We start from the raw sequence: 19,851 nt of genomic DNA, 5'->3' as shown, positions 1-19,851 counted from the left end.
AAGTATCCTAGAGTTGTGTAGCACACCCCGGTAATAATACCAAGGCTATGAAACGAAATATAGCAATAGTCGTACATTCAGCAAAGTACCAAGCGAAGAGCTTAAATATACCTATATATGCCCAGAGGGACATCATGTCTTAGTTCTATGTATGTATTCACAAAGTGAAGCCAAGAGATTGGCAAAAAACTGGAGGAAAAAAAGGAGAGAAGAGTCGTGAATAAAAGGACATAGTCATATAGGATACATCATAGAAAGTAGTCGAAGTTACGATATTGGAAGAACTCCGGCCATAATTCTCGAGGTGAGAATAGGACTAAAGGGGGAAATGCCTTGGTTTTTAAATTTATCCACAGAACAATTGCCTAGACAACAAAGGACAATATTAAAGTATTCATAAGAGCCACATGGTATGAGAATGAGAAGTGCATCAGTCAACATTCGAGGACGAATGTTCCAAAGGGGGGAATAATGTTACAACCCATGTTTTTGTACGTGAAAGTACGTCGTAAGTCCGTTGATGTAAGCTCAGAAATGAGATCCTCTTGGAAAGTATATAAAGTGATTTTACGTCCCATATTTTTTTTCAAGCCTTTGAGAGTTAATATTCAAGGATAAATGTTTATAAGGGTACATGTTGTTACACCCCGTACTTTAGACGTTACTATCATTATAGGATTATCTAATGTAAACTCAAAAAGGATGAAATCTTTCTAAAAGGATAAGAAAGGTTTGCCGAAGTGTTAAGTAAGTTAAGATGAATATGAGACTTGTTAACCATGATTTAAATTAGTTTAAAGTCATGATATGACTATATATGATGTTTGTACATGAAGTATAAAGTTTGAGAAAAATCGGATTTAAGTTGCGGAAAAACCGATTAAGGTTTTGCCTTGTAATGGAGCTTATTAAGTAATAAATTTCGTGTGCTATATGAGGTCTTTTTGGGACATATTATATACCAAATTGAAGGTCTTGGAATGTATTTTCCAACGCTCTTAACCGTTTTCTCATACGACATCCGAATAAAAAGATATAAGTATTTGAAAAAGGGCCAATGAGATGGTGCCAAGTAGCACCTTTTGCCTTTTCAACCAAAATGGATATTTATCTTCCTATGTCGTCTCTTTCTTCATAATTCCAGAGAGCTCAACCAAATAATACCCCTAACCTCACCCTTAAGCTTTCCACAAGGTTATCCAACAAGATTATCGTCCGAGACACGAAATCACGAAGCAATAACACTAGAACGATCCCCACGACGTAAGTATCACTATATAACCTCTCTTTTTCTTTGTAGTTTCAGTTTTGGAAGGTATTTTGATTTTAATAAAAATGCCTAATTTCTGGTTTCAATATCTTAAACATCAAGGAAGATTGATTAATTTATTTCATAATAGTTAGAACTCACGGGACGGTGATCGGAAGCCGTGAGTTCGAGTTATTTGATTCGTAATGGACTGTTTTGTGGGCTGTTTCGTGTAGCTTTTGGTCTATATATTTTGCTGATATTTAATGGAGTTTTTGGAGGATAAATAGTTTGGAGAAACACCACGTAATGGCAAAATTATGGATTAGTCATTCTTTGTAATATTTTCGGGGTGTTGGACACTACTATAGTTGTCGTTTTTGGTATGAATTGATTGGGGTGTGTTGGGCTGTTGTAAGCTAAATATAATATTGATTTCGACTTGAATCTACTGTATGAGGTAATTATATTGTGTTCCTACAGGTTCTTACGGTTATCTTGGCATTGGTTAAGTTAAATGGATGAACTAGACATGAACTATTGAATAAAGTTGCTAATTAAGATAATTGGAGTTGTGGATCATTTTCTTTGTTACGGATATATGGTATAAGGCTGGAATTATTGATGAATGACTTCATTATCATGTTAATGATACTATTAAGTTAAAGTAAAAAGTTTATAAGGGATGATATGGGGTATACGAATTTCAATTGGAGCTTGTCGCTCGTCGTAAAATAGTTATGACTTGTTGTCGTTTTATGGTGTCTTGTTATTGATAATTATGTATTACTGGATTTCTCTGGTAATTGTTGTTGGTATATGATATTTGAGGAGGCTCTTGTTATAGGGTAGATGATGCCCGGATTTATATAAACGAGCTACAAGTTTAAGTTGCAGATTTAGCCTTTATTCAACACTGATTTTGAATCTCCTTATGCAAAGGTAGATTGAGTTGATTTGATTGACGAGTAGCTTGGGAGGTATTAAGGACTCACCATGGTTAAGGTATGTTAAGGCACTTCCTTATTTTTTTTGGCATAATCTAAAGTGAAATGAATACGTTATTTCATAACGGATCTACTCCTAGAAACTAAGGTTGCTCATGTTGTTCTTTCCTTATAAAGTTATTTTAAGCAAGTATGTATGATCCTTGAATCCTATAGAAGCTCATATTGATGGTATGATGTCCATAATGTTAATCGAAGGTGCAACGACCTTAAGTCACTCCAAAAGGTTTAGAATATGATTCCATGAGTCTAGCATGCATTATATATAGCATCTATTTTACTCTACTAAGCCGCGGTATAGTAGGCCGGGTATGACATCTATTGTGCAACCACTAATCAGTTGGATTTACCGAGCTCCACGTGGTCGGGTACGATTTTACCGAGCCTTATGATGGTCGGGTACGTTTTTACCGAGTCCTCTTTGAGGCTGGGTATGATATGATGATGATGATGCCCACAGAGGCTTATGTTTTTAAAGTGTATGTATATATATGTATTATGCATTTCATGTCAGTAGCCCCTAGAGGCACTCATATGTTACAGGTTGTATCTCCTCTATCCCTCTTTACATTAATGTTCTTGTTTATGCTTTCCTGCCTTACATACTCGGTACTTTATTTGTACTGACGTTCCTTTTGCCTGGGGACGCTGCGTTTCATGCCCGCAGGTCCCGATTGATGGGTTGACAGTCTTCCTAGTAGGCTATCAGCTCAGCGGATGTGTTGGTGCACTCCACTTGCTCCGGAGTTACCTATTTGGTCAGTATACTTTGGATATGTATTGATTGGTATGGCGGGCTCTGTCCCGACCTTTATGATTTTATGTACTCTTAGAGTCTTGTAGACAGATGTCAGGTTTATGGATACTTGTATGGCCTTGTTGGCCCATGTGTTGAGTTTACAAATGGTCATGTCTGCCTTATAGGCCCGTATGTCACATGTATAAGTTTGTATATCATGCTGGGTCGTCATATGTTGAGTATTCCCTTACGTTTTATTCTTGTTACCTCATGATGGGTTTCTGGCTCATTTACTCAAGATAGTATAATAAGAAAGATATGTTATGTTTGTATTCGGTTGAGTAAGGCACCGGGTGCCCGTCACGGCCCTTCGGTTTGGGTTGTGACATGTTCCCTATGTTAGCAATGAGAAATGCAACTAGGGGACGCAGTACCCTGTGTTTGGCCATAAGATGAGGCTCGTGGCTCTCTGAGATTCTCCTAGGGAATGTCGTACCCTATGTAGGTAGAACGTAATGCGACTAGGGGATGTAGTACCCTGTGTTGGAAATAAAAGGAGGCTCGTGGCACTCTGGGATGCTACTAGAGAATGTCGTACTCTATGCAGGCCAAAAAGTAATATAGCTAGGGGATGTCGTACCCTGTGTTGGCAATAAGGTGAGGCTCATGGCACTTGGGATGCTACTAGGGAATGTCGTACCCTATGTTTGCAATAAAAATGAGGCTCGTGACACTCCGAGATGCTACTAGGGAATGTCGTACCCTATGTTGGCAGAAAGTAATGCAATCAGGGGATGTAGTACCCTGTGTTGGTGATAAGATGAGTCTCGTGGCACTCTAAGATGCTACTAGGGAATGTCGTACTCTATGTTGGCACTAAACCAGGAGATGTAGTACCCTGTGTTTGGCAATATGATGAAGCTCGTGACTCTCCGAGATGCTACTAGGGAATATCGTACCCTATGTTGGCAGAAAGTAATGCAATCAGGGGATGTAGTACCCTGTGTTGGTGATAAGATGAGTCTTGTGACACTCTAAGATGCTACTAGGGAATGTTGTACTCTATGTTGGCACTAAACCAGGAGATGTAGTACCCTGTGTTTGGCAATATGATGAAGCTCGTGACTCTCCGAGATGCTACTAGGGAATGTCGTACCCTATGTTGGCAGAAAGTAATGCAATAAGGGGATGTAGTACCCTGTGTTGGTGATAAGATGAGTCTCGTGGCACTCTAAGATGCTACTAGGGAATGTCGTACTCTATGTTGGCACTAAACCAGGAGATGTAGTACCCTGTGTTTGGCAATATGATGAAGCTCGTGACTCTCCGAGATGCTACTAGGGAATGTCGTACCCTATGTTGGCAGAAAGTAATGCAATCAGAGGATGTAGTACCCTGTGTTGGTGATAATATGAGTCTACTGGTTTCCAAATCTAGCAACACTAACTTTTCTAGAACCTTAAATTCGGAACCGCGAATGAAATCTCGAACTCCGTCTTCAAACTCCTTTTCTCTTTCACGTTCAATTTTTATCTTTCTTTTTTTCATTCTCTTTCCTTCTTTTCCTTCTCTTCTTTTTTATCTTTTCACTTCTTTCTTCTTTTTATCTTTTTTGTTTCTTTTTTTCTTTTTATCTTTTTTTGTTTCTTTTTTTTTTTTTTTTGTCCCCAGCCCCCGTGTGTGTGTTTTATTGAGGGATAGGGGTTGTCAGTGGGGAAAGTGGGGAGGTGGAGACGTGAGGGGTATGGGGAAAATGGGGTTATGGTTTATTTTTATTTTTTAAATTTTTTTTTATTTAAAAGTAAAATCAGATTTTTAAATAAAATTTTATAATAAACTTCAGCACTTTAACGTGATTTTAGTTCATTTTGAATCTTTTTTTTTTATCTTTTATTTTAAAAGATAATTAAATTATGAAGATAAGAAGAATAACCAACATTTCGTACAATATAGTAAAACTAAATATTTACATGTACTTTAAATGATAGCTTACTTATTAAAAGAAACCATATATATACATATATTTTATTTTTATTTTTTTTAGAAATAAAATTTGTACTCTAAGAATGAGAGTATTTTTGTAGTTTTTTCTTTAAAAATAAATCATATTAAGAGTAAGATAAAAGTTTAAATATTAAGATTAGATCTAAAAGAAATATTTACACAAAAATAATATAGAATTCGGGTATGTTCAAAAATTAGTTGTTCACACCCCCCTCCCCTCCCCACCCCAACCACAAAAAAAACCCCTCCTCTCTCTCGAAATTTGTCTCCGTTTTAGTTCCTACTAATAATATAATTTATACTATGATATTCCTAAAAGTAACACACAAAAAAAAAAAAAAGATTTTCATATTATACCAACTATAACAAAGTTCAAAATATTTATCAACCTTTTCTTAACATCTAACTTGCACAATGTACAGACTTCTTAAGTAGTTGTAGCAAAAAAATAGAAATTAGTTTGTACAACTATAATTTTTTTTTTAGATAAAACTGACTATAAAGTTTCTGAATAGATACTATCATCTTAATCTTAGGGGAGATTGAGCTTTTTCATCACTAATCAGCCTGGCAGTTGAACCATAATAGACCATGTAGTAAACCTCTAGGTATCTGTCTTTTTTGCTTTTAGGCATCTGGTATCCAAAATCTACTGATGTGACTAATCACAACGCGTTTCAAGCAGTGGCATTAAGTGGTAAGAGCATCAGGAAGATTTGTGGGTGCCCCTAGAATCTTACCACCAACATCAGGGAAGCATTCAAATCCAGGCAGAGTTGTGACATCTCCATTCTTGCTGACCTGAATTGGATATTGCATCAAATGCCCCTTCATCTTATTGTACTCATCCCCTGAAAATGCATTCCAGTTGTATCTCGCTATCTCATTAACGCGTCTAACGCATTCCACTGTCTGTGGCTCCGTGAAGGTATTCTCCACCACTCCAAGATGCTCAGCCCAGAGAGACATCCGATAACCATAGACCTGAATGCAAAAAGATCCATTTCCATTGATAAATAGTCGTCGAATTTCACTTATATGCACTGACCATGTAATGAAGATTTAACTTTGGTATAGAAGGTTACTAATTCATGCAGAAAAAGGTTAAATTGTATTTTCAAACCTGGCCATGTGGATGACTATCTTTTTTTGCCCATGTATAATTTGGTTGATAAGCTCCCATAGCAATTTCTGTATCCCTAGAACCACTCAAAGATCTTTGGTTGATATTTGCAGAACCCATCAACACATACTCATCATCTACTATCATTCCTTTTGAGTGTACATATATCATAAATCTCCCAAATTTCTGAGCCAATCCCTGTGACACAGATTTCTCACTTTTACCCTTTGCTACCTCGCGCTTCCCCAGGCAGTAGAAGTTCAAGTAATCCTGAGGATGAAAATACTGAGAAACCCCTGCCTTATCTAAAGCCTCTGCCACTATTTTGTACATCATAGCCATTGTTTGGCTCTGCGATATATATAATTGCAATACATAAAAGATTAATAGTGAGGCATATGAACAATCAGTTCAAAAAAGCAGGCATGCATTTACCAAATAAGAAGTAGAGCTAATTCGAACCTGCCAGAAGAGAATTTCTTGGACTGGTTTACTGCTTGGGACGCCTTCAGGCCACATTGGAACCACAATGTATGCTGCAAAAGGTTCATTTGCTGCTATTTTTCTGGCAATTTTCAAAGCTATTTCCATAGGGACTAGGTTATTAGCTCCTGTTAGAAAGATATAGTACTAATATGTTATATATTGACATCTATGAATTTTGTTAAAGATTCTAAAAGCCATTCATTTGCATCTTAAGCTTCTCTTCTTCAATCATATACGAATGTTCTGTGCTTCTCTCCTCGAGATAAATCAAACTGATCATTCAGATGCAGTTGAAATGACAAATTATGGATGATAAAGTTTGAGTTTATTGTTAAGAGCTGTTAGTTTTGGACCTCCTGGTAATCATTTGTATAAGATCTTGAATTTATGCTAAAAGTTTTAAAGAATAAAAGTTGAAATTGAGTTAAAAAACATTTGCATATATACCTGAATTTCGGTGCGATGGCCAGCTATATGCAGAACCAAGAAAATACTGATTCTCTACGTAAACAAAGTGCTGGGCTGATCGAATTGCTTTCACATAAGCCAAATGTATGCTTCTTTCTATCTTCAAATTTTTTCCACTGACAAGATTCTGCAATTGTACATAGCTAATTTGACATGTTCCATTTTCACTTTCTGAAACTAGTACATAATATATACAACTAAGGTTTTCAAAAAGCTTTAGTATTATACCTGAGCTTCAGCTTCCTTAATGTCTTTTGGAAATCCTTTTACTGATCCTGAATCAATTGATCGAAATACCTGGAAAGAGCGCACAACAAATTATTAGAATGAATTACTAGTAATGATTGACAAAGAAGCAAATGAAGAAATATACTTGCACATGCCAACTCTCTGGATCTTGTTCACTTGTGACACGGACCACACGGTCACCATCTGGCCCAGCAGAAGGCATGCGAATTGCTGCTATTCGATCTAATTTAAGCAATGTATCAGATCCTTGTTTGACTTTCCTTAGTTTGAGCCATTTAGTGGCCTTGTTAAATCTTTGCTCAAAGTTTGTCAAAACATCATAAGCAGCAGGACCGTCAATTTTACAGTGTAGATCATGCCATGGTTCTCTTGGGCCACCTGAAGTAGTCTGTATGTATCATAAGAGATTACATCTACCAATTATTAGCTACCAGGAATGTCTCAATGGAAAATGCAAAAACTACATTCGAAAAGAAAAGGTATTTTTACTTGTTTTCACCTGCATTCGAAATAATAACATGCAAAAATCCAAGCTATAAATCCATCAAATAGAAAATGGAGTGTATCTTTGATGTGAATAAGAATTAAGCTCAAGCAATTGATGGACTAAGTATGGAGAAAAGGTTATACTTATAGAAGATTTTCTGGTTCCTGAAGAAGTTTAAGGGCTCTTATAAAACCTTAAACAAAAAACTTCAAAAGATCCAGATTAACAGCTTACTGTGAATGTAGGATTATGAACATCATTTCCAAAGACAGTATCGAGATCGCTAAACAGTCTATGCTCGGGAGTGTCATAGCGGCCATCACATAAATCCAGGCCACCAATAAAAGCAGTTATTTTCCGTTCATTCCCAGGTGCTTCTGTGTCAACAAGCACACACTTCTGATGATGTGTAAATAGGTTTCCAACAATCTGCAGAAGAAATTTATTCTTAATATGATCAATAGATGAATCATGATTATGGTTAGCTGTCCCCTTGATTCAATTCTTCTTGAAGATAACTACTTGCTTGTTCTAGATTTACAACTTCTCCAAATATCAAAATCATCTTGCTGTTAGAATTTATCCGTCAAATACTTTCCCCTCCACCTGCCCTTAAGGGAAAAGAAAGTATGTACCTGTCTCTTCAAAACACTAAGCTTACTGCTGGCGGAACGAGGACAAAGCACACAGTGTACACTTGAGTATTTAAAAAACTTTCTCGTCTCTTCATCATGAGTCTGCATTACACCTTCCTGCATTCGAGACAATAAAACAAATATTATTATACTTTCCAAACAGCTATATGTAGGAAAAAGACTGCAAAATGGATTGCCATGAGATATTCAGCCTGAGGCTCAACATTGAATCTGAAATATTACCGTTTTGAGGAATAAATCATCATTTGAAGTTTTATCATCCCAAATGAGCAAAATGACGCGAACTCCTTCTTGTGACTTGTACTTGAGCAAATCTCCAAGTGTTCGTTCCCCTGCAGAAGGCAACGGCCTTGTAGGTTCTCTTACTAGTCGTATAGGATGATATACGGACCAACCAACAACATATATTAAATACTTAGCCTCCAACATGGCATGACAAATGTCTTCCCAACATTTGTTATGATTAAAAACCTTCCCATCATCTAGCAAAATTTCAGGAAGTGTTGCATCAGGTACATGGGCATCCTGATAAAGAGTAACATTCCCTCCTTTTCGCAGTGGAAAATAAGTATGCGGTACTCCTACTCTATTGGCTTCACCTCCAACACCATTTCTATATATAGGGTTCTCTGCCATTGGCTTGTATTGGATTGACAGATGCAGTTGAGCACCGGTTTTCAATGGATCCCCAGAAGATCCAAGAATAGGGAACCAACCACTTATTTCTTTACCAACATGAATTTTATCAGCAGGAATTTCCACCTTTCCAATCAGTTCACCACCTACCCCATCATCGTCCTTGACAAAAAATTCTACTTTGTCAACTTTGTGAGCGACTGGTATGCGTACATGCTCATTCCATGTTGGGTTTTCATCGTTGCGAATCACTGTTGTTCGAGCTACCTTTGCCCCGCCTATACATACAGACACATAGGGGTCACTAGTATCTATTATTTTACGAGTTGCTGATTTATTCCCTGTATCCTTGCTCTTAACCTTTCGCGTCGTCCCAAAAGGACTAAACTTAGAACAACATGTCATGTCCATGTTTGGAAGTGAATTTGCTTCTATAACCCGCAAGTCCAGTTCTCCGTGCAGAAGTACTGAACCTCCAGGTATGTCAATACCATGTTTTCCAGCCATATTTTGCAGCTAATCAGTAACTCAATTTGACATTGTTTTGCCAAAAATGGCAACTGATAAGGATTGTATGCGCTCCCTCACATGAATTAAGGCATGTGGCAACAAGCCTGGAAGTGTTATATCAAATACATGTCTTTGTCTAGCAAGCATAGAGATGGTCAATTATGCTTCATTGCAATTCCTTCACCGAAGCATATCCAACGGCGTGGAACTGATCCCAACTGGAAAAACGAAAAAAAAAAAAAAGAGAAAATAAAGTGAACACAGATAACAAAGTGCAACCATTTGTTCAATTATTTCATACATGTCTTTGTTGGATCTAGAATGGTTCTATATGTTAACATGTCAATCAATAAACAACCACAAATTTATTATTAAAAAGAATCTGTTTTTCCTCAACACACTTTCCACATTTTCGAACACCTTTCTGTTTCATATTGAGTCCTAAGAGTTGCGTGTACAGTCACTTAGTCATTGGCGCGAAATATCTCCTTCTATTATTGTGAACCCGTGGAATTGTTCCCAGCTCAAAGGTACCTCCTTAGAGCTTAACCTCTACAAAAGGTCAAAACAATGTACGCGCACACATTACCATATTAAATTTAATTCACCACGTTGAGACATGCAAGAAAAGATCACAAATCCACCATTTTCGCGAGTAAAAACAACATGTATATCAGATCTCTAAACCTTGCCTAGGTTTGTAACATACACGAACAGAAAATTGTAACGAATGCCAAAAGATTGGCATTGATAACAAGAATTTACGCTCTTTTATTTGCATGTATATATATAGGACACATATAATATATATAGATCATTAACATATTTTGCATGATCTGTTTGAGGTGGGGGTAGGGGGGAAGAAGAGTGTTAATTTACCTTAATCAATAATGATATTGAGAAGAAGGGGAAAAGAGAAATGAAAGGATCCAAGGAGACATTTTGAATTTTTGTTTGTTTGAGTAAAGAGAGTCAGACATGAGAGTCCGGATTTGGCGGGAAATAAGGAAATAAAAACAGTTATTGTTGGGGTTTGTTTATACAGAGGCTAATTATACGCTCTGCCGTTCTTATTTTTCCCTCCTTATCTGTCTTTTATTCGTCCGAAAATAAAATTTGCAGGAATTGTTGAAGTAAAAGTAAAATTGGGGTACAACTATATATTTCAAAATTCTTGGCAGGATTTCGCAATCACTCGCATACACAAATGAAGATTGAGCTTATTAACTTTTTGTTTTTATGTTTTTGTTTTATGTCGTGCTACAAAATTGTTTATTGTAGTGTCATTGAGATGCTTTCCTTGTTCAATTTCTGATTGACAAGAGAAGGCATGTCATTGATTTGTATATCTTGTGAAATGCACAAATTTGTTGGTACAATCATTGAAGTCGCGTCGAATATACCATAAATATATTGTTGATTCTTATTGCGTTAAGTCACTTCAACAAACGTTAATTTGAATTTCATTGACAGGACAAGAAAATTTCACTGTTATAAATATAGTACTATAACTATATTCACCAAATTATTATTACCCTATATTAATTCACTAAATTATTCTTACCCTCTCGTCCTAGTTTTGTTATGTACAACTCTTGAATAATACCTAGGAAACTTACTTTCACTAGTTGGTTTAACAAAAGGCAAAAAGGGGAGGATAGCTAAAAAAATTCACGTGGTGAGATATTAAACAAAATTGAATCACATTTTGAAATATGTTGGATTATTATACTGATCTGTTAAACGAAAAGTGGTGTAGTATTCTTCGTCCTTTAAAAAATCAACCTACCTCAGCTACCTGTATCCATAAAGATCTCCAAGTTGTTGGATACATCATGAATTTCATGCGTTATAATTGGTCAAACTATACTGAATAGCCGTTAGTTTGGGACGTCCAAAAATAGCCACGGTTTCAAAAGTAATGAAATTTAGCCATTTTTTCATGCAAAGATAAATTTGAACAAAACACTGTTCAAAATCTGAAAAATACTCCAGCATAATATACTGGAGTTCCAGTATAATATACCGATCCAACATAATGTGTTGGAAGTTCATACACAGGTGCTTCAATCTCCAGTATATTATGCTGGAACTTTCCGTGTGTTGGAGTTCCGCCATAATTTTTATTAATTAAAAAAACACATTAAGGTATATTGATACGATAATACGTTGAGCCGTTGAGGTGGAGATATAATTATAAATTGCATTTAGAGCCATTATCAATTTAAAAGTTAATTTGACTTCTAACAAATGTTGTTGTGTTGCTTGAAATTTAAGTGAAAAAAGTTTGTAATTTGACCTTCTGCAAATTTTGCACTGTAGTCTACAGATCATAAGACAAATAAAATTTGTATAATTATACATAAGTAATTATTAGTAAATGTTGGAACAGATTCGGAGATCTTTCAAACTAAAAAGCCTATTGCTCCTCTTATTTCGTTAGAGACAACATTTTTGATTTGGAAGTCAAGCTGTAATTATAGAAAAGAACTATTATAACAGCATCCCCCAGATTTTATTTTTATATCAATAGCCTAAATCATATTTCAAACTTATGGAGACAAGAAGCACTAGTGGTCTAGTGGTAGAGTAGTACCCTGCCATGGTACAGACCCGGGTTCGATTCCGTCTGGTGCATAAAGAGTGCTGTGAAGATAATTGCGCCACAGGTGAGAATTCTGGGTCTTCACCGAGTCTGATATCAGACGAAACTTCAGCTCATCTGAGCCTCTATTTTTTGCTTTAATTTCTTATTCCCCTCTATTCTTTAGATTCTTTCGTTAGATATAAACTTAAAAAGTTGATGTAAAACTAATTTAGAAACCGAGCACACAGGATGACAGGACGTAAGCAGGCAATGCCGAAAAGAAACTGTCTAGCTCCCTCAAGTGAATTTTTTTTATATTCCAGCTGGAGGACGGTTAACTTTAATCGATAGATATTTGATACGTAGCAAAAAAAAAAAAAAAAAAAAAAAAAAATAGGGGGCAAAATAAAGACAAAAAGACAGTTAGTAATGGCATAGAGTTTAAAGTTGAAGAAGAGTAAGGCGCATGCATGCACAAAGACCAGAAGTTTGGGGGGGGGGGGGGTGAAGTACCTTCTTGGGACAGCATGCATGTGAAAAGGTCGGACTTGTGGAGCAAAAGCAAAAGATCTTAGCACCTCCCAACGCATTTGTAGCTGTGGCTTTCCCCATTTTTTTAAATTATAACACTACGTTAATTAATTAATTAATTAAGAAAGAACTAGCCACATACATACATTAATAAGAAATTAAAAAAGGAAGATTCCATGGTGCATCTCTTGTACGTACTAGTAATATTATATTATACTCCGATCCGTTCAAGAAAAATGTGTAGCCAGCCAGCCTTTTCAGTATCACCCACTTGCTGGATCTTGATTTTCCCAGAAAGTAGTTACTAATTTTTCAAGAAAAGTGCAGGAAATGGAAGTGGTTTTCAGGGAAGGGAGGTCATTGGAGGAAACTCCAACATGGTCTGTTGCAACAGTTACTACTGTTATGGTATTTGTTTGCCTTTTTGTCCAACGCTCCATTTACCGATTTGGAAAGGTCAGCACTAGTCAATGACTGAACACAACTCTCTCTATACTAATATTGTTCATTTGTTCTCTTTTAGTAAGCACACAATGGACAGTCTTTTCTTAATAAGTTTTGGGGTTGTGTTTATATATATATATATATATATATATATATATATATGCAGTGGTTGAAGAAGACCAGAAGGAAAGCTCTTTTTGCTTCTGTCGAGAAGATCAAGGAAGGTTAGCAATTGCTGCTTCTTTAAATTGTGTCATCTAAAAGCTTAAGTTGTTATAGATGACACAGTACTTTTATTTACTTAATTGTATCTTCAACATAAGCAACATTGGTGATTTGTTTCAATTGATTATTAATGGGACAGAGCTGATGCTGCTTGGGCTTATTTCTTTGTTGTTGGGACAATGCGCAAGGCAGATTTCTCAAATTTGTGTGGATTCATCCCTTTTCAGTAGTAAATTCTACCTTTGTTCTCAAGAAGATTATGACAGTGCGAGTGAGACAATCCATTTGTCGCGCTCCTCCATTTTCTCAAATGATACTGATATTCCTCCCAAGGGAATTTATCAACCATCACATCAATGTGGTGAGGTAAGTTGTTTTCTTGATTCATATTGCGCGCAAATGATGCTTTTTGTTACTGCACTAAAGACAATCTTAATTTTGTATTAATATCAGGGACGTGAACCTTTTGTCTCATATGAAGGACTTGAACAGCTCCACCGCTTCTTGTTTGTTCTCGGTATCACCCATGTCCTGTACAGTTGTATTGTTGTGGGCTTGGCCATGAGCAAGGTAGAGTTTCCATATCAAGCTTTTAATTCTAAATCGGGGTAGACATATTCTTGTATAGGATGTCTACCATCACAAGTGTACGCGGGATTTTGTGCAAGTGGTATCTGACCTCTGCATTATCACAACTCAACTTTGTATGTGAGTTTGGGGTCTGGGGCGGTAGATGTTCTAAGGTTTTACTTCTTGTATCAAATTGACTTTTTTTCTTTTCATTATTTTCAAATGGTGTCAGCCTATTATATATATACATGTTCTATTGAAAAGAAAGTATGATTTATATAATTTGTGAAGTTTTTCGTCTAAGTGATGTCGGATGATACCCCTATATATGTGAGGCAAAACAGCAGAGTTCATGCTCTTCCTTGTTTGTGCTTTTAAAATTGAGGCATGCAGGATTATTATTTTCTTCTGAATGAATTTGATTGTAGATCTACAGTTGGAGGAAGTGGGAAAACCAAGTGAGCTCTGGGGCAGAGAACAACTTACAAGGTACATGGAATTGAAGATAATAAACTATGTGCACACAATATAAATTCACCTTCTTCAATTTGATTGCACGAATTGTCTTAAATATTAAACATGTGCTCTGATCTTTTAGCATAGAGCTGAGCTTCTAAGCATTGTCTCTACATATCATTCTTTTATTATCTCTTTCTGATATTTTTAGTGCCAAAGAATAAGGAGATGAGGCGACAATCCACCTTCGCTCTGCATCATGCTTCTCATCCATGGAGTAGGAGTCGAATTCTTATATGGATGGTAATAGCTCTTGCAATTTTACAACAACACTATACTCTCTTTTGTAAGGTTTTGAGGAGGATCTTGATTTTTAACACAAGGAGGAAAATGATTGCCACCGAAAGGTTAATGAACTATAAATGGATTTGTAAACCACTAGACTTCTTATCAAGTTGTCGAAAATATTATCTTCTAGTCTAAAATTTCAATTTGTATTAGACTAAACTATTGTTACAGTCACAATTGTTCCCTTCACCCATGTTCAATTGATCCGTTGATTTGTTAAGACTACAGACTTGTCAGCCTCCCTTGCAAATAACAAAATTCCATACATTTTGTCTTCAATAATATTTTAGCAATTTGTTTTTAGATTTGCTCTGCATGTATATGACATGCATTTGTTTTGTAATCTTGCAGCTTTGCTTTCTAAGGCAGTTCAGGACTTCAATTCATAAGTCAGATTACTTGGCACTGAGATTGGGCTTTATCACTGTAGGTATTCAATTTCTTTTGGTACTTCCTTTAGATTATTCTTTCTCCTTATAAATATCTCAATTCGCCTGTGTATGAGGAGGGAAGGGAAGAGGCGAAATGCTCATTATCGTTTTACACAGCTAAAATTCGTCAACATCACCCTCGATGTGCTTAAGCAGCTACATTCAAATTGCCAGGTTTATTCTTAAGCAAGACGGCGGGATATCTTGAAAATGCTGTTGATGCTAAGCAATTAATCACTGAACACAAAATTGAATGCTCTCATTCTATTTATTTCCAAAGTTCACTATTTACCTGTAATGCCTGACCCTTGCTTCTATAACATGCAGAATCACAAGCTTCCGCTTACTTACAATTTCCATAAGTACATGGTTCGTAGCATGGAAGATGAATTTTATGAAATTGTAGGGATCAGGTATGTTTTGTTGTTGGTTTAGATCAATTTAGTTCATAATAGGTGGGAGGATATTTTGACTTAATCATTATTATACTTCAGTGTTATAACATCTGAAAAAAACTCGAGGTCCTCCTTGAGGGTCTGTTGTCATATATTTAAACGTTTCTACAAATGAGTGTTTTGATAGTTGAATATTTATGCTGACTTATTCTAGGACTTTGCAGCTGGATCCTTTGGGGTTATGCCATCATATGCATCTTCATCAACATTCATGGTAATGAAATTTTCTAATGTGAAAACATCAGTTTTAGTTGGCTTGTTGAAATTTCAGAACGATGTTTTATACATATATTGCAGGCCTTAATATCTACTTCTGGCTTTCTTTTATTCCTGCGATTGTAAGTCAGCCTCCCTTCTTTGGTCCGTTTCTAGTTGAATTAATATATGTATCTGATGCTCGACATTATATTGACTTGTGCCAAAGCTTGTCATGGTGGTTGGAACAAAACTACAGCATGTAGTCTCCGTGTTGGCACTTGAAATTGCAGAGCCTAAGGGTCCACTTACTAGAACACAAGTAAAGCCACGCGATGAATTGTTTTGGTTTGGCAAACCGAAGATACTATTACGATTAATACAGTTTATATCATTTCAGGTCAAATTCTCAATAGCTCTGGTGCTCCATCCACTGTTCAATGTTTATTTCATGCAAAACAGATGTAAATGATAAAAATAAATGTCCTAACGTCGATTGCTTTTTGTTCTGTACGCAGAATGCTTTTGAAATGGCAACATTTATCTGGTCCTTGGTGAGATTCATTAGCCTTTCTTCTTTTCTATTGTCCATGCATCATCTTCTTGTTTGAGATTAATACTTCTTCTTTAGGTCGACACATGAATTTTTTTGTCTTCTGCTAAAAATGAATGAATGTGGAGTGGATAATCAGTTGAAAGGAATTTATGCTACAAAATAACATCTACATGCTTCTTTAGTATCTTCCACTCTTGCAATAACTAGGACTCGATTGCACAGTTAGAGAACATAAAACAGATGTTGCATGAAAAGAGTAACACATGTTCCTTCCATGACAACATTTTGCTAAGTAAATGAACTTTGGATCTAACTAAACCTTAAAAGCTAGCTCATGAGATGATGATTGCCAAGACCATATGACGAGACAACAGCACATCCCTTGAACCAAAGTCGGACATTTAACGGTTCAATCATAGTAACCTTAAATTAGTTATTTAGTAAGACGGGATTCCCTTCAGGTTGTTGAGGATTCTTCCACTATGCTATCATTTTATCAATTTTTCATTTTCTTAATGCTTTAGAAATGAAAACAAAAAGGTCACTTTTCTCTCTGCAAACAAGTTCAGTTTGCACACTCTCTTCAACATAATATGCTCAAGTGAAAGACTGCCGCTTTTATTGATAGATATAGACATGAAAATAATGTCAGAAAACTAATATTTGCAGTTTTTGGAGGGCTACCTACTCATACAAGCTGCTCTTATTATCAAACCATGTATTTGTATTGTCTTAGAGGTTCTTCTCGCTCGAGAAGAATTTTTGTTCTTTTAGATTGATGATTCACTTCATAACAGCATTAATCCAATTGTGCAGTGGGGATTCGAGCAACGGGAGTGTTTCATGAAGAACCATGCGATGGTTGTTATCAGATTGATTTCAGGGTATGTAATGTACACTTCTACCACACTACCCCCTTCCTCCCATTTGAATTTATAATTAGTAGCCCGAATCCATTGTCTTATTTTCTATATTGATTTGTCCCAAAAAAGATTCTTTTAAAAGAAAGCAGGCTCGCAAGTACTTGTTAATACTTCTCTATGGAAGTAGTAATATGGAACCACTTTTGCATTTAATACAGTTCAAACTGTGAAGAACTTTACTCCAATATCCGCTTCTTGCCCATTCTTTTTTTCTTGAACGGTAAAAGTCTGGCTCGTTCTTGCCTTTTACCTTATTAAGTATTCTTCCTATCGCATAGCCATAGCTCCTGTAGTACTCTATTTTTGGTCATCCCTATCTCAGTTCTATCATAACTATCTTCATGGATCATGTCATTCTCCTATAAGATTGAGCCTAGTTATCTGAGCTGTTTGCACGTAGATACCATCTAATCTCACTTTCCCATCATTCTTCCCATGGGGGTAAACTTGCAGTGCATACTTGTACTTATCTTAAAACGGTTCGAAAGAACCTTTTAGAAGGCCTGCAATCGTCTTGCAACTGCATACCTATGTTTCTCATCTTCTATAAGTAGAGCTCATCCACCGATTCACTTTCTAGCACAGAACTGCGCCCCCTCCCCTCCTATCTTCTCTGATCAGAACTTACTCCATGTAACTAGTTCACTGAACAATGCATTACTGATTATTCTTAGTTGACATTGAGTGAATTACTTTTTTAAGGGGAATTTTAGTGAGAACCACTTAAATTAGCTGCTAAAATATTAGGAGCACAAGTGAGGAGCTACTAAATTTCGAGCCATCCAGCCTATATGTTGCTTGGTTAAGCCATCATTACCTGATTTTCAAGCCTGGACCAAGTCAATGGCCATCAAAACCCAAATAAATAATTGCTGAGTGTTGCATCAGAATAGTTATCAAGTCGAAGACTAATTATCTCACATATATCTTGGTTTTGCTACATGTACTGAAAAGATTGGATCCTTAGCAGATGTTTTTGGTACATAGAAGCTGCACTCGTTGAACATGATTTTCGTGCATTAAAATAGAAGATGCATAGCGGTTCTTTTATAACATGTAGTGTATGATGCATATTATTTGGTACTCAGAAAATGCACTCTTTGAACAGGGTTCTTGTGCAGTTCTGGTGTAGCCACAGCACTGTTCCTTTAAACGTAATTATCTCGCAGGTGATCCTTTTCTCTCTCTCACTTTTCATGCATTTACCTATCTTTTAATGCATTCCATGTGTTGCAGTGAACTTGAACTAGTCTTGGGATAGTGACATGGAGTCCTAAATGACCTTTAATTTGCATAAACTTTTGGTCACAGATGGGTTCGCGGTGTGGAAAGGCTCTCGTTGCTGAAAGTGTTCGAGAATCACTTCACAGTTGGTGTAAGAGAGTAAAGGACAAGTCTAAACGAGATGCTTTACGCTCTATCACTACAAGATCAACGTGTTCCCTAGGATCAACGATTGATGAGGGGGATGAGATAGCAACGGTAACTTTATCTCCATGTTCCTCTAGAGGCTCATTTCACCATCTAGATGAGAATGTCCTGTCAAATGATCAACAAGAAGATTGCATTGTTGAAACCTCACATGAACTTTCCTTCAGAAATAGGGAATATTCATCCGAATATCTGGTCACTGATACAGAGGAGAATGTGGATAATGAGAGGCATTCATCTGAACCTCTGGTTACTGATATACAAGAGAATGTGGATAATGGGGATGCAGACAAGCCAGAAACTCTCTTTGATCTGTTTCAAAAGACATGATTTTTTCTCATGCAAGCAAAGTATTTATTCTGTACAATATACACCTACCAGTCCATACTCGGACACTAGCCGCGGAGCACTTCCTGCATGGGGTAAACCATTTTTAGATGAGTATTTATTGCAGTCTTTGCTATCTGGCAATGGAGACCAGTTCATAGATTAGGCATCTATTTTGTAACTCAGAAAATGAACATATATTGAGCTGTAAAGAAACAGTTTTGATGAATATACGCCTAATTTTACATGGAAATTAATTAGTTCAGTTGGTAGTGTTGGACCTTTAAGGGGCTTTTGTTGTACGCCCGTAAAGAGTAGCAGAGCAAGTATTATAGCCCGTTTGGCCAAACTGCAAAAACCAGCTTATTTTGAGAAGTGCTTTTTTTTAAAAGTGTTTTTCTCAAAAGTACTCTTGGTGAGAAGCAGTTTGTGTTTGGCTAATTAGTTCGAAAAGTACTTCTGAGCAGCAATTAGTGTTTGGCTAAGCTTTAAAAAACTGCTTCTAAATGTATTTTTCTCAAAAGTACATTCTCAAAAAAGTGCTTTTGAAGAGAAGCTATTTTTTTCTGCTTCTCCAAAACTGCTTCTACTTCTACTCAAAAGCATTTTTTTTCCTTCCAGAAGCTTGGCCAAACACCTCAATTTTTGGCCAAAAGTGCTTTTGGCCAAAAAAAAAAATCACTTTTGGCCAAACAGGCTATTAGTACATAACAAAAATGCCTTCCTACGCAACAACTGTGACCTCTCGTGAGAATCAA

General features: G+C 36.4%; 2 protein-coding genes across 4 annotated transcripts; one reads left to right on the top strand and one right to left on the bottom strand.

The window, feature by feature from the left end:
• Nucleotides 1-5,389: 5,389 nt before the first annotated feature.
• On the bottom strand, nt 5,390-10,567 carry LOC104243176 (phospholipase D delta-like). Of its 2 annotated transcripts, none has more exons than XM_009798330.2 (10): nt 10,494-10,567; nt 8,691-9,832; nt 8,448-8,564; nt 8,047-8,241; nt 7,450-7,713; nt 7,305-7,373; nt 7,056-7,203; nt 6,585-6,733; nt 6,123-6,473; nt 5,390-5,983 (listed from the first exon to the last, which is right to left on the bottom strand). In XM_009798330.2, exons 2-10 carry the CDS (start codon nt 9,609-9,611, stop codon nt 5,690-5,692), a joined length of 2,508 nt encoding a protein of 835 aa, XP_009796632.1. In that variant the 5' UTR covers nt 9,612-9,832; nt 10,494-10,567; the 3' UTR covers nt 5,390-5,689. The 2 variants fall into 2 exon arrangements, with proteins under 2 accessions (XP_009796632.1, XP_009796633.1); XM_009798331.2 differs by lacking the exon at nt 10,494-10,567 and adding an exon at nt 10,204-10,308.
• A 2,300-nt stretch (nt 10,568-12,867) lies between these two features.
• LOC104243177 (MLO-like protein 4) lies at nt 12,868-19,358 on the top strand. Of its 2 annotated transcripts, XM_009798332.2 has the most exons (15): nt 12,869-13,188; nt 13,343-13,400; nt 13,541-13,767; nt 13,855-13,971; nt 14,400-14,460; nt 14,639-14,730; nt 15,127-15,201; nt 15,534-15,619; nt 15,826-15,875; nt 15,959-15,999; nt 16,086-16,256; nt 16,375-16,410; nt 17,229-17,296; nt 18,444-18,504; nt 18,647-19,358. In XM_009798332.2, the coding sequence occupies exons 1-15, from the start codon at nt 13,063-13,065 to the stop codon at nt 19,094-19,096; spliced, it is 1,719 nt and encodes a 572-aa protein (XP_009796634.1). In that variant the 5' UTR covers nt 12,869-13,062; the 3' UTR covers nt 19,097-19,358. The 2 variants fall into 2 exon arrangements, with proteins under 2 accessions (XP_009796635.1, XP_009796634.1); XM_009798333.2 differs by lacking the exon at nt 16,086-16,256 and having other exon boundaries at nt 12,868-13,188.
• The last annotated feature ends 493 nt before the right edge of the window (nt 19,359-19,851 follow it).

The sequence above is a fragment of the Nicotiana sylvestris genome, chromosome 7, assembly GCF_000393655.2.
Source record: "Nicotiana sylvestris chromosome 7, ASM39365v2, whole genome shotgun sequence".
Taxonomy (NCBI): Eukaryota; Viridiplantae; Streptophyta; class Magnoliopsida; order Solanales; family Solanaceae; genus Nicotiana; species Nicotiana sylvestris.
This window is presented reverse-complemented; position numbering and strand designations above follow the sequence as displayed.

Coding starts and splice junctions, on each gene's coding strand:
- LOC104243177 (XM_009798332.2), top strand. CDS start 13,063: ATGGAAGTGGTTTTCAGGGAAGGGAGGTCATTGGAGGAAACTCCAACA. Junction 13,189..13,342: donor CCATTTACCGATTTGGAAAG/GTCAGCACTAGT, acceptor ATATATATGCAG/TGGTTGAAGAAGACCAGAAG. Junction 18,505..18,646: donor TAAACGTAATTATCTCGCAG/GTGATCCTTTTC, acceptor TTTTGGTCACAG/ATGGGTTCGCGGTGTGGAAA.
- LOC104243176 (XM_009798330.2), bottom strand. CDS start 9,611: ATGGCTGGAAAACATGGTATTGACATACCTGGAGGTTCAGTACTTCTG. Junction 8,565..8,690: donor ATGATTTATTCCTCAAAACG/GTAATATTTCAG, acceptor TCTCGAATGCAG/GAAGGTGTAATGCAGACTCA. Junction 7,204..7,304: donor TTAAGGAAGCTGAAGCTCAG/GTATAATACTAA, acceptor GTACAATTGCAG/AATCTTGTCAGTGGAAAAAA.